Source organism: Ailuropoda melanoleuca, chromosome 2, assembly GCF_002007445.2.
Source record: "Ailuropoda melanoleuca isolate Jingjing chromosome 2, ASM200744v2, whole genome shotgun sequence".
Classification (NCBI taxonomy): Eukaryota; Metazoa; Chordata; class Mammalia; order Carnivora; family Ursidae; genus Ailuropoda; species Ailuropoda melanoleuca.
Genome location: NC_048219.1, coordinates 77,241,914 through 77,256,135, shown reverse-complemented (window position 1 = coordinate 77,256,135; position 14,222 = coordinate 77,241,914). Strand labels below are relative to the sequence as shown.

The 14,222-nt window shown below is 56.7% G+C and overlaps 1 protein-coding gene across 1 annotated transcript in view; it reads right to left on the bottom strand.

Moving 5' to 3' along the window:
• Positions 1–8,806: 8,806 nt before the first annotated feature.
• Positions 8,807–14,222, bottom strand: part of SLC6A17 (solute carrier family 6 member 17) — a 51,410-nt gene continuing 45,994 nt past the window's right edge. Inside the window, exons 8-11 of the mRNA XM_034641652.1 lie at positions 12,859–13,051; positions 12,191–12,350; positions 10,420–10,582; positions 8,807–9,991 (exon numbers count right to left, since the gene is read on the bottom strand). Of these exons, the coding sequence (XP_034497543.1) occupies positions 9,623–9,991; positions 10,420–10,582; positions 12,191–12,350; positions 12,859–13,051 (885 nt within the window). The 3' untranslated portion in view covers positions 8,807–9,622. The remainder of the gene's footprint in view (positions 9,992–10,419; positions 10,583–12,190; positions 12,351–12,858; positions 13,052–14,222) is intronic.

The following is a 14,222-nucleotide window of genomic DNA, read 5'->3' as shown; positions in this document are numbered from 1 at the left end:
AAAAAAGTTGGGGTGGGGGTAAGGGAACCCAGGAAGAGTCAGTGAAAACAGATGGCCCAGCCTGGGAGAGGCAGTGAGTCAAGATGCAGGGGGTGGGAGGGTCCCTGACTCAGTGCACTGGCCAGCTCCTGAAGATGAGAGCTCAGCCTTAGGCCAGAGGCTTCCAGAGAAGTCCTCACCACTTGCTGAAGGTTTTATCCTAGGGCTCTGAGCCAACCTGTCATCTGGCTCTTCCAGAATTTTCTGGGGCCTTCAGTACGTTGCAGCTGACATCATAAGGCTCGTCTCCACTGGTTCTGCATGCGTGAGGTCACGCCATTTCCCCAAAGTACAGTGCCCAGGACTGAGTAGAGAGCCCCCTGCCTAGCCCGCCCTGGGGCAGCCTACTCTGAATGGGTGGGTGCTGCCTCCTGGTGGTGCTAGGAATCCCTGCTCCAGATTTCACTTCCACTCTGGGCTGTGGCGATGAGGAGAAAAGGGGGTTTATAGGCTTGGGGTGACAGCAGATTCTGGGCTTCCTGTCAATTCCCAGCCTACTTCTCCCATCCGGAATTCCGCCTGCCCTTTCCCATTCCTCCAAGACACAGATAACCGGCAGGCTTAAGCAAGGCTGTGAAATAGCCACATTTGGAAATTCCTGATTCCACAAGCTTCTTTCCCTCCACTGTCACCTTTTCTCCACCTTCCTTCCTGGGCCCCCGTGGTTCCATCTCACAGTCAGAAAAGAGCACCTGTCTGTTGCTAGTTCACGCTAAAGTGGCAGCCACAGTGGTTCCCCTCACCAGGAATAAAGGTGTGGCTCATGCCTAGGAAAAGAGGGCAAAGTTTGCTCCCAGAGTGACATTGATGGGCTGGCAAGCCCCTCAAATAAGGTCCTTGGTGTCTGAGAGCTGAGGCCCACCCTGTCTGTCCAAAGCTGGAGAGCCTGACATCAAAGCCATTTGCCCTTCCCCTTTCCCTACTGGGGCTTGGAGTGAGGCTCAGCCATTTTGGGGGGGCAGGAGCCATCCAGTATCCTCTCCATCTTCCCACTTTGGACTCTACTTGTTTTGAGGGGTCCCAGGCCTAGCAGCAGGTCCCACAGCTGTCAAGCAAGGAGCTCTCCAGTGATACCCACATCTTCCCTTTTGGGCATTCCAGCTCTGGCCAGGGACTGATCCCTCCTCCCTGAGGCCCCGGTCAAGGAGCCAGCATCCTTTCCCAGCCTGCACTGCTCCCCAGCCCAATTAATTGAATTGCTTTTCAGCCATCATCACTGGGGAGAAGGTGATAGAGCCTTTCCTTCTCTCTCTTGGAGGGACTGAAGAAGAGAGCCGGAGGAGGCTGGAAGTCTCCTGTTTTCTTACCAGTTCCTTGAACCCTGCCTCCCACCCCCACCCTCAGGCAGCCTACAGAGACTGACAGGCTCCAAATCAAATGCCCAGAGCCTTCCCAGGAGCGGCCTGGGGAAAGCCCAGCATGGAGGACAGCCCTCGGGGCCTTGTGGAGGGCAGCTGTAATGGTTCCGCTCAGGGGCAGAAGGCAGGGCTGGGTGGCTCTGAAATATCCTAGTGAAGGTATATGTGGGTCTCTGGGGAACTTAGGAAATGGATTCTGATGTCCTAGCTCTTAAAAGGAAAGGACCAGAAGGGTGCAGGCCACAAGCTCAGGCCTGGCCAAGACTCAGAGCCATAAATCACGGACTCGGAGTCAGAGGGCTGGCAGGGACCGGAGTGCCAGCTCCCAGGTACATCTTCCTTGAGAGATTTCAGGCCTAAGGAGCAGCAGTGAGTTCTGGGAGACTGAGCTGGGCCTATGGTTGGGCCAAGGGTAGAGAATGATACGAGGTCCCACGTGGCCTCTGCCTGGAGAACGGTATTCACGGGAGTCACAGGACCAGGACCAGCTAAGTGGACCCCCAGAGCCCTCTTTACTCAAGGCTGCTGGGATAGAGACCCAATCTTCATCCAGAGACAGCAAGTGTGTGTGCCCGCATGTGTCCGAGCCCGCACGCCGCGCGCGCACACACACACACACACACACACACACACTAGCTCAGGGCCCAGCTGGCAGGACTCCTTGGCACTCAGCATTTCTCCATCTAGAAAAGTACAGATTCCTCCCACCTGGGCTAAATTCCAACAAAACTGGTTCATTCCATTAGAGTGGTTAATTAGTTCTGACCGTCCCAGCCCCCTCCAGCAGTGTCCTGGGGAAAGGGGAAGCCGTTGTCTGGAGAGGCAGGCCCAACACTGGCTCCTCTTGGATGCTCATGAACCCCGGAGATCCTTCCCCGCTTGGGCCAGCCCTGGGAAGAACAGAGAGACCCAGAAGCCAGCCAGCTCTGACCCAGGGAGCCGCAGGGTAGATCTCCATGGAGTCTTTCCGCTCGGTGGCTGGCACTGTGGCTAGCATGGGGTCATCTTAATAATGGTTTGTGGTTGAGTGATGGATGTAGTCTTCTCCCCATTTCCCGGGTTTCCTCCCACATAAGACAATGTCAGTGAGGAACGCCCCTGTGTGCCTGGCACCAGTGGGTAAAGACAGTGGCGGGACCCCCTCCAAGTCAGATTATGACTACCTGTTCCAGGAGGAGGCGGATCCTTATTTGTATATTCCCAGGGCTTAGCACAATCCTTAGGACGCAGAACACTCAGTTCATGCTTGATGCGTGGAACCAGTGAGGGTGGGACGGGGCGGGGGGGCGGAGGGTAGAAGCCCTCCCAGTCAGAACTTGCCGTACCTAGACTGGGAGTCAAGAAACTCAGGCTTTGGCCCTGGTTTCCCCCCTGTTTGCTTGTGGGAATTCTGGGTAGATCTATTCCCCTCCCTGGGCCTCAGTTTCTCCAGTGGTTCTAGAAGGAAGTTGGGCCAGATCGTCACTAGGCTTCATGTTCTGGTTACTATCACTTGGAAGCAAGTTACTCCCAAAATTTAGTGGTGTCAATACGACGAGCGTTTTATTTGGCTTAGGATGCCAAGGTTCAGCAGGTCGGAAGGGCTCAGGTGGACAGCTCTCACGTCAGGTCCCTCACGCAGCTGCAGCCCATGGGGGCTACAGAGCTCTCAAGTTCAGCTGGACTGCGTGTCCCCGTGGCTGGCAGGTGATGGCAGCCGTCAGCTGGGAGCTCAGCGGCACCTGTCAACAGAAGCACCTGCGAACACACGGCTTTTCTAGCGCTGGCAGTCTCGGGGTGGTTGGACTTCCTACATGACAGCTGGGGTCCCCCAGAACCATTATCCCTAGAATGCCAGGTAGAAGTGGCATGGCCTTTCCTAAGCTAGCCTCGGAAGCCGTCTAATGTCACTTCTGCTGTACTCTAAGAGTCAAGGAGACATTTACTCACCCAGATGCAAGGGGAGGAGGATAGACTCCACTCGAAGCATTGAAGGATTGGGGCCATTTTTTAAAAAGATTTTATTTATTTATTTGAGAGAGAGAGAGTGCGCGTGAAAGCACAAGCAGGGGGAGCGGCAGGCAGAGGGAGAGGGAGAAGCAGGCTCCCCACTGAGCAGGGAGCCTGATATGGGGGCTCTGTCCCAGGACTCCAGGATCATGACCTGAGCCGAAGGTAGGCACCTAACTGACTGAGCCATCCAGGCGCCCCCTGAGGCCAATTTTTTTTTTAAACCATCACATCCTATGGTGTATAGAATCCTTCAACCCTAGCCCAAGCCCTCATGGGGGTGCTGAGGCTGTGTGGCTGGTTGCAGCTGTTTGCTGGGGGAAGCAGGACAGTGTCCGGGATCAGTGATACTCCCTTCTTTGGAAACAATGCCTTCTCTCCCCTCCTTTCTTGGTTTCTTCGGGTTTGGGGCTGAAACCGTCCTTTCTGAACACTCTATGAGAATGTCTCATGGCATGGGTGATGAGACCCCCCCCCCCAAGAATGAGACAGGCCCCACGGACTTACTCCAGTTGCAAAAGGAAGGAAGCAACTATTTAATGAGCACCTGTTGTATTTCAGTACGGAAAGACTTCTCCACTGAATTATAGGAGGTATTCCAGAAGGAGTTCATTTTTCTCTCCCAGCAATCTCTGCACGGAAGAGATTTGATGGTTATCCTCCGTTTACCAACTAGAAATGGAGGTCCACAGGCTTGTGACTCGCCCAGTCGGTGACAAAGCCGTGATTCAAACCGAGGCATGCCACCTGCCCCAGGCCAACATGAGGCAGAATGAGCTGTTCTCGTGTCTTCTCACATGTCTTCCTCCCTGTCTGCTCTCTCTACCACAGCCCCAGCTCAGCCACTCAGCGCCCCGTCAGAACGAACCTATTCTGTGCCCCAATTTTGTGTCTGTAAGTTGCTATCCAAGGAGAAAGCTCCCACCAGATTGCCATGGTTGCAGATCCCTGAGATAGGCCTGTGACACGGGCAGCCACAAATTCTCTGTCCCCCTTCCCATCGGCAAGTGGGGTCTGTATGCCCTCCTATTAACTCTGGGCAGGTGCTGAGACCCTAGAACACAACAGAAGTGACATCGTGTCGTTTTCCAGGCCCTCGCCCTAAGAAATCGGCAGCTCCCACTCTTGTCTCTTGAAACAGCCCCTCTGGGCACCCTGAGCCATCACTTAAGAAGTCTGGCCACCCAGAGATGCACTCTGCTGGAGAAGCTGGGTGTAGACACTCTTCTGGTGACAGTCCCAGCTGAGTCCAGCCTTGCCGCCATTCTTACTGAGGTGTCAGCCACTTGGATGAATGTGACTGAGGGTGCCTGGGGCCCTCCAGACCAGCTTCTCTACAGTTTAACACCGCCGAGTGACTTCAGCTGCCGCTAGAAGAGTCACACAGACAGGCCCCATGCCCGAACCCCGAACCCCAAAAACCATGAGATATAATAAAATGGTTGCTTTAAGCCACTAGAGATTTGGGGTAACTTGATACACAGCAACATGCATGATCTCATCCAATCAGTCATTATACCTATTTTACAGACTAGGACATTTAAGCTCAGAGGGATTCAGTAAGTTGCTTTAGGTCTACCAGGAGGCCGGAGGCCCAGCTGGCATTTGAACTTGAACTTGGAAAGTCTGACCATAGCTCCTTCAAACCCGCTACTTCTTAGTGGGTCTATGTGCGCCTCTTGGCAGGAGGGCCGACATTTCAACCGAAAACACTACCTTCAAGCAAAGGATTGAATGAATTTACAAGGAGGGACGTTTTCAGCACAGGGACTTTCTCGATTGGAGGTACATGGGGGGATTTGGAGTCTGGGTATGGTGGAGAGAGGTGTTCCCTTCAAAAAACTCAGGACAACAGAGGTCGATTTACTTATCCTTGTGCATCCATTGCCGACACAGGACTGGTCACCGTGGATGCTTAATAAACGCTTGTTCAAGGAACAAGGTAACCCAACAAAGGCGGAAGTGCCCGAGTTGGAGAGGCGGTATGGGCTCTGCAATCTGGAGGGAAAGGTTTTCCTGCCATCTGGTGGCTATTCCTGGAACGACACTGTTTTCTCCTAAGGCAGGAGAAGGAAATGGAAGGCTGCTTGGGGGACCCTGGCTGAGTGTGGGGGAGGTGAAGCAGGCAGCACTCCAGACTGGAGTGGGGTGCGGTAGGGGGGCCTTACCTTCCATCGAAGTTTGCAAAAGATCAGAACTTGGAGCGTGGCTTGCTCCCTGTGACCCCTCGTGCCCCCTGCCACCCCTCTCTTATCTCCCAGCCCCCAGGTCTTCCCTGAAGTGAGTTGCCAGCCACCCAACCCCCTTGCAGAGTGACAGGTATGGCTCTTCCTGGCACTGAAGCAGGATTTCCCCCACAAGGCCCCATAAATAGAAACCAAACACCTCCTCACGTCGGGCAGAGCCTCATTCCCTCACCTGGGAAAACGCGAGCACAAAGTCCCTCCCCCCGAAGCTGATTTTGTGTGTGGAGGACTTGGACCCCAAGAAGGCCTGCTACAAGCGTGTGTATTGTTCAATACCCAGGACGAATCTTAGGAAAATAAACATGCATCCCTCCTCATCGTCCCCAAACTCCTCAGCCAGCCAGCACCCACCACCCCAGCGTGGTCCTCTCTGCCCCATCCCAGCCACACTTGTCCCCCAGAGCTTCTCCAGGGATCTCTGGCTCCCCCATCCCCTCTCCCTGAGCCTGGGGCAGGTCAGAAAGGCAAGAAGGTTTTGGTAAGAACAGACAATTTATTGTACACCATGGGCGGAGGGGGGGTGAAGAGAGGAAAGAGGGGATCTGGGGGTGACGATGCCTTGTCCCCTCCCCTGGGCTGAGTGGTCTTGACCCAGGGCTCCGGCCAGTCACGGGGCACATGGACTTGAATTGTTCTGAACTTGCACCAGAACCAAAAGTGATACCCACTGTGCCTGCTTGGGTCTGTACAAAGCAGCACTCGGGTGAGGAGGGACGCTGGGCCCTTCTTCCCCAAGCCCAGTGACCAGGCTCCAGTAAGGGGGCAGCAGGCCCCCAGTTTCAGGGCCTAGTGGATGCTCAGGGAGTCAGGTGTGTTCCAAGCTGTTGTCTCTTCTCTCTTCCACCGTGGGAGTACTCTGGGGTGGGGGGGGGTGCAGCTGTGAGAAGGGGCAGAATGGGAGCCCCCTGCCCATAATACTGCAGGCCTGCTCAGGGCCTGGCAGCATGACGCTTCCAGCCCCCAGCCTCAGCCTATGGCAGGGGACTCAGGAAGGCTTCTCCTGGCACTGGGACAGTACAAGTCCCTTCAGATTTATTGCTGGAGGGCCAAAGCCAACCTCACTGGTATCAACTAGAATGCCCTCCCTGTCCATCCCCTATCTGGATCTCAGGCTTCATCTGCCTCGGTGGAGAGGGCTCCCTGAGCAAGAAGCTGGTGATTGGGGCCGGAGAACAGGCAGGGGCAGGGACCAGGAGACTCCTTCAGGCACGCCCCGCCCTGCCCTGCCCTGAGTCCGCCGTCCCCTGTGGACACTGCATGGACAGCACCAAAGCCAGTAAGGGATGGGGACCCTGTACAGGGATGTGGGGGCCTGCCCCTCTCCGGCCACCTCCTGCTCCTCCGGGGAATCTGGGGCTGGATCATACCTCACCAGATGCCCCACCTGTTCTTGACTCCCCCCCCAGGCCTCGCCCCACTCCCAGCTCCCCTGAGGAGTGAGGAGACGAGTGTGCGTCAGACGCACAGGGGAAGGGCAGCTGTTCCTTTCAGAACACTCTCAGAACTGTCTCAAGGACAAACGTGGGACAGGCATGGTGAGCTGCTCTCCTGGGGTCTCACCATCTTCAGAAACCCAGGGCTTTTCCTCAGGATGAAGAGCTCGTGAGTCTAGTGGGAACAGCAAGAGGTTGGCTAGAAAATCAGTGGGGGGGCCCCTCCTTCCCTGTTTCTGGCCAGTGCGGTGGTGTGAAGGCAATGAGTCATCAGCAGGGAACACCCGCCTTGCCCCACAGCACCCCAAGGCCTGGCCTGATGGAGCTGAGAGCGGAAGGAGGCAGGGGGAGGGCGGCATGGTCTTCAGGAACGTGGTCAGCACTGGGAATCACAAAGCAGCCTACACACACCCACACCCACGTATGCACACACGCCACACACATACACACACGCACACACCAAGCTCCAGGCCCTACGTCTAACACAGCGGAGACACAGCCAGGACAGGGCCTGGCCGACGGCAAAAGGCTGCGAGCATTCCCCAGCCTCTATGGACCAAGCAGACAGCCCAGCTCGGCCCCCCAGATGCAGGCTGGCAGGCTGGGGCCGGGCCCAGCCATACGCTACAAAATTAAAAATATATCAAATATACAATGAAAATAGATCTGTACAGCACTGAGGAGGAAAATAGTCCAGCAGCCACAGTATAATATTGGGTTTGTCAGTTAACAGCATTTACACCCACATGTACAGATTGAATATACAATAGAAATAGAATATAGAGAGGACTATATATAGTAGAGTGTCTCTCCTGGGGCCTTGCTTTTCCTGTTGCTAAATCTGCTGGGATTAGGCATGGGGCCAGCTAGGAGGTGTTAGGTGAGGTGCCTAAGGCGGGGTTGTGTTCCCCAAAGGCTCATGTCTTTGGGGAGATGTTGGTCTCCTTCTCCCCTCACACTGCGAAAGGACAGCTGGAAACGGGAGCAGATGTGGGGGAAAGATAAGTCAAGGAAATGGCAGGGCGGGAGGATGGACCCCCAGGCAAGGTGTGGGGCGGGGAACCAAGGGGCTAAGGGATGAAGGAGGGAACCCTGGGCTTCGTCTGACCCTCCCTGTGCTGAGAACGCAAGAGGAACTCAGGACCTTCCACGAAGGTGCCCAGACCCAGCACTGTGGGTCTGCCCACCCCGGCTCTCACAGATGGAGTTCTGCGGTCCCGGCCCACCTGCCTGCCTGCCTGCCTGCCATCCATGCATCCATCCTTCCACCAGTCCATCCATCGCTCAGCAGACATGATTCTCCAGCCGGGCTCTGATCCTGCCAGCCTGCGCTCCGAGGGCAGCCCTCTTCCAGGGGAGGCCTCAGGTCAGGGTGGGTGGGGGGTGCTGGGGGCGCTGGGCCCCAGAACAGAGAGACCCAGCCCTTCCTCTCGGCAGCCTCCCTGTGCCCTCCCCACCACGGGCTGGGCGTCTTGGGGAAGGTTCCCGAGGTTATCTGCACACAACACGCACGCTGTGCTGGTTGGGCTTGCACAAGGAGAGCGAGTGGCAGCCCAGAGGGGCAGTGAAATTATCCGTCTTTCCCCAGGTGCGAGGTTTCCTGGGTACGAGCCCCTGAATGAACTCCAGGGACCCCCCATTCCAGGAGGGAAGCTGCCGCTAGCGAGAAAGTTGGGCCCCAGGTGAGAGAGGGAGTGTGCTTCACAATTGTGCTCCAAACCATCTGAATTGTGCTGTGAACCATCAAGTGTGCTCTGGAAACCTCTCTGTGTACTGTCCCCTCCTCTATCGAGGAAAGAGGCACAGGCCACTTCTGTGGGCTCCCGGGTGGGGACGGAGAGGGCAGGCCAAGCCCTACTGAGGGTGGGGAAGCATCCGAGGCAATCACCACCCCCCCAGGCAGGATGCGGGACACACCCTGCCCCAGGCAAGGCCAAGGACGGGGAGATTCCACCCAGAGCCTCAGGCTGAGGGGCCCCCATGCCTAGCCCCCTTCTGCTGCCAAGGCTGGCGCTCAAGCCAGAGCACACCAGCTGACTCGCGAAACAGAACTTGGGGACTTCTACAAGATTCCATCCCAAGTCCGAGCCCTGAGTCCCCGCAAAATCGTCCCATCCCCAGCCTTAAATTAGTCAGCCTCTGGGCTGCCCCACACCGCATCCTACCCCACCCAGTGCCTCTCACCACCACCTGGCAGGACCTAAGAACTACAAGAGCCAGGTTCCGGGGGAGGTGGGGGGAGAGCGACCCGTACAGTGGCCACTTGCCGTCTCCCCTGTGCTGGGAATCAGGACTTCTGGACTGTTCCCCTTAGTCAGCTGCAATTTGGTGAGAGGATCTCAGGAGGTTAGACGGGCTGGGAGCCTGCACGGGAGACAGAGCCCCTCCCAGCCCCCGCGCAGGTGTAGGGGGATGCTGGCTGGGACGGGGCTTGGGGGGATGAGGCAGGGCAGACGCCCTCTCTTTGGGCAGAGGGCCTGGCCTAGAAAGAGAGGCCAGGCTGGGGTGAGAGGGCTGGATGGATGTGAAGGGAGAGGCGGGCAGGGCGGCGCAGTGGTCACAGCTCCGACTCAGGGGTGCCGGCCAGGAGGTAGCTGCCCCCGTAGCGTCCGTTGGGGTTGCCGCTGGTCTCCAGGGGGGACGTGCTGCCGGGCCCCAGGTAGGAGCGGTGGGTGGGCATGGGGGACGGCGCCTCGCTGGGCACCTTGCTGAGGATGAAGCGGGTCTCATCGTTCTCCTCCAGGTTGGAGATGTCCTTCATCATGCGGCCCTTCTTGTAGGACACGGAGAGCGTGTTGGAGCCGTCGGAGAGCAGGTGGAAGTGCCGAAGGATGAACACCACAGGGATGGGCAGGGTCGCCACAGCGATGAGGGTGATCAGAAGTGCCATGGCCCAGTTGGGGAAGTACAGGTAGCGCTCGGCAGCCTGGGGGGGACGCGGGTGAGGGCTGCTGCCCAGCACGGTGACAAGCTCGCCCTCCCGGGACCTCCAGGCCTGTCTCTCCCCGCCCTCTCCCCGCCCCCCACCCGCCATCCTGGCCAGGCAGAGCCAGTTAGCTGGTCACCTTGGTTAAGGGCCCGAGCTCCCCTGGGTCTCAGTTTCTACATCTGTAAAATGGGTGGGGTGTTTCTGCTCCACGGAGAGAGCACATGGGTTTGAACTGGACAAGTGTGTCAACCTTTCTGAGCCTCAGTCTCCCCATGTGTGCTACGGGGACAATGCCACCTCTCTCTCTGGGTTGTTGTAAAGACAGAGGCCCTGGCAGGGCCTGGCACACAGCGGCTTCCCTAAGAGGGTTTATCTCTATTGCCTGTTGCATTAAAGTGACCCTGGAGTTTCAGGTTCCCCCTCACCTCCTCCTTGATCCAGGCACTGTACCCCGGGGGTGTGACCCCCAGCTGGATGATGCTGGCCGTGGTGAGCACAGCCATACACAGGGGAGACACGAACTTCCACATGTAGAAATAGAAGCGATAGGGCCGGAAGCCCAGCATCTCCGTCAGCTCCTGCATGAACCTGCCAGGTGCATAGAGGGCCCGGCATTGGCATCCCCACCACGCCTGCACATTCCCGCACAATCGCCTCCTCCAGGAAGTCTTCACTGACCAGTCCCTCCCTCCCAGGCTCTTCCATTCTTCACATTCAGGGCTCCCAGTTTATTAGTTGGTGGCCCAGCTGGCCTCTGGGCAGGCTCTGGTGTCCCCTGCTAATCTCCTCTGAATACCTCACGTCACACCCCACCCAGGATATATTATAGTCCACAGGACATGGTGGGCAAGTGGACAGGCACCTGAGGACTTGCGTTCACCATGCGCCCAGCCCCACTCACACTGGCCTGGCTCTACACTCCCCCTGCTGGAAGCGAGGTGAAGTGCACTTCCCTAGTGTCCAGAGGCCCTGACTCGGGGGTTTCGAACCTCTGGGTCTGTGGGTGGGATGACCACAACTGCGGGTTGTGTATGAACGTCATAAGAAAAAAATCATCTCTACTCGAATAACACCTAACTGAAATCTTGCACTTCTTTCTATTGTAAATACAAGCAGCCACAGTGGTATTAACAGTACCTGAGACCCTATCATCAATTAATCAATGACAGATATCTCCCTATCCCGTTACCACTGAACCTACCTACGAACATCATTTATGCTCGTAATGCTATGCTGGCTCGTATGCTGGCAAGATCTACTGACTCAATGCCATAAAAACGACACACGTACATAAAGAAAGCTACACATATATTACTCTATCAGATTTTCAACAGTATTTGTGCTATTTTTCAATATAATTCATTTCCTATATAATCCTTTATATTTCTTCTCATCCGCTTAAACATAATATTCTGAGACGGCGTGCAGGGGCTTCACCAGACTGCAGAAGCATCAGAGCCCCTTCCCACCCTGGCTCCCAGGGCTGGTCCTGTCGCACCGCATCCCCACCCGCGTTCTTGTAGGAAGCTGGCAGCTGTAGCAGGGCCATAAGATACCCTGATTCTAAGACCCCGTCCAGACAGCGGGGAAGGCCCGGGGCTTGCAGAGAGAGTAGGAGGGGCCTGGCCCTGGCACTTCCCAGGCACACAGATTTGTTAAATGAGGGGCTAACAGCGAGTATGGCTCTGCCCCAGGCTCAGGTCAGGAGGCCCAATCCTTCCTTACTGCTGACTTCCCTTACCCCACCTGACCCCACACTTCGGGCCCCACCTTGTCATCGCACACCCCTATGTCGATCACCTGAAAACTGCCAGGGCTACTGAAGTTCGAGAACTCTCTGAGGGTGGGGCCTCCAGTATACCCACTAAGTGCTTAACAAAGTTACCAGAACTCTGGAGTTGGTTCTCAGGTAAGGGGCTACGGTAATTTAAGGCAGTTTAAGGTGATGCCGGGACCTGAACCCAGGAGACTCACGTGCTCAGCCTGGCTCTGCCTCTCATCAGCCACGTGGCCTCATGTCCTCTCTCTGAATCTCAGTTTCCCTAATGAGCTCTAAGGGCATTTTCAGCTCTGACATTCTGACTCTGTGATCTCCTGTCCCACTCAGAAACAGCCAAGGGAACGCGGCCCTCTCCAGGCGGTCAGAAGAGGACAGACCCCTCCTCCCATCCCACCCCTTCCCCGTGTCCCCCTTACTTCTTGGTTCCATAGATCCAGGCCACAGCAATGTTCTCAAGGATGACGATGACAGTGAGCGGCAGGGTGGCCGAGTAGTCATCAAACATAGTGACAAAGTAGTTTCCGGAGCGCTGGACGAACAACAGCCCCACGAAGAATGCAAAGACACAGCAGCCCACTACAGAGAGCCGGGAGGCCGGTGTGGGGGCAAAGGTGCAGGGTAGGCGGGGCCCGGAGGGGTTGGGGGGCACCCAGGCCCCTCCCTTCCCACCCCTCTTCCCCAAAGGACTTCATGGGGGAGGGATCTGGATGCTGAGGTTCTGAGCGCCCACTCTTCTAGGACAGGAGCAGCCCAGGGCCGGGAGTGACAGCGATGGAACAGGTGCAGGCCCGCATGGAAGAGGGGCTCCCCTGCCCCGGAGGATTCAGCAAGCCCCCCAGAGAGAGGGGCAAATGACCTGAGGAAGGGGCTGCCCCCCAGCTCAGGTTTGGCCCAGATTCCCAAACAGCCTTCTCCTGGCTCTTGAGTGCGCATCTCTGGGAGGCGAGCCAGGCTCCAACTGCATCCCAGCGGGAACCACGGGGAGCCTTCCCAGTGTGGAGTCTGTCTGAAGTCAGAGGCGTGTCCTGACAGTCGCCCCTGAGCGCAGCCCACCAGGCCGGCAGGGGCTGCCGGGAGGACTTACCTGTGAACATCTCCTTGGGCACCTTGAAGGTGTCGATGATGGGCGTGGTGATGCCAGCCATAGTCCCGATCATGCTGCCCAGGCCCAGGTTGATGAGCATCAGGAAGAACATGACAGACCAGAACGGGGAGGCGGGGAAGTGCGTCATGGCCTCGGTGAAGGCGATGAAGGCCAGCCCTGTGCCCTGCACGGACTGAGAGCGCGGTGGAGAGCGAGGACTCAGTGCGGCCCACGCCGCTCCTGGGAGCCCCTTGCCTCCTTATCTTTGCCCCTGGAGCTTTAAGCATAACTCTTCCCTCTTTCACCGGAATCTGTGCCCTTGCCTAAATCCTCTTGTCTTTCGGCCAGGGGGTCTCAAACTTAAGCGCGTGTCAGAATCTGCCCTACCCCGGGGAGTAAGACACCAATTTAAAAGTTCACCTGTGGGATCTGGAAGCTGCAAGTTGTACAGCGACCCCAGGTGATTCAGATGAAGATGCTCACATTTAGAAATACACCCAGCTTGAGACCTTCCTCCTCTAGGAAGTCTTCCCTGATTGCTCCAGCCACAGCTATGGGAGCTCCCAGCCCTGAGCTCCAGACTTTCATGTAGTGGGCTCAGCCTCGGCTGCCTACTGGAACCAGCCTTTAAAACACCGATGTCTGGGTCTCACCCTGGAGACAGTGATTTGATCTGTCTGGGGGTGGGTACCTGGGTTTTATTAAGTTCCCAGGTGACTCTGATGGGTAGCCAAGAGAGAGAGCGACTGTGTTAATGCTTGGGCCCCTGCTCATGGGCCAAGTGACCACACACTGTCCACTGACATCCCTTCTCCATTGTCCTGTAAGGACCCGTGACTGTGAGGGAACACCTCCCCCAACCATGTGAGTGTGTAATTCTTGTCATTTGGCTGTTATCGAGGTCCTATTGTATAAGAAAAACACTGCTACTGTCCTAGTTTTATTTACAGGAGCACGCCAGGCCCATGAAAAGGGGGCAGGGTTCCATGGAAGGGGGAGGTCCTTTATGCTGCTGGGGCGGAAACCAGGGCAGGGGACCCCAGACTGGATCCTTTGCTCTGGGTCACACGGGGAGAGGCGAAGGGTACAGGAAGTGGCTCCCTGGGCATGAGGATGGTGCCAGTGACACGCAGCTGACGTAACGTGGAGCTCCAGCGTCAGGACAGGGAAAGCATCACCTTCCCCAGCTTCATGAAGAAGGGCAGGGTTGGCCTGGGCTGAAGGGAGCTGGCTCTTCCCCCACGGAAGCCTTGGCACTGGTTGGGTCCCAAGGGCCTGTGGGCATGTCTCTCTCCTGTTACCCCCTCTAACAGAACAGTCGCCTTGAAACTTTCCAGCCGTGCCAACGGGAATAGAAGCACGGT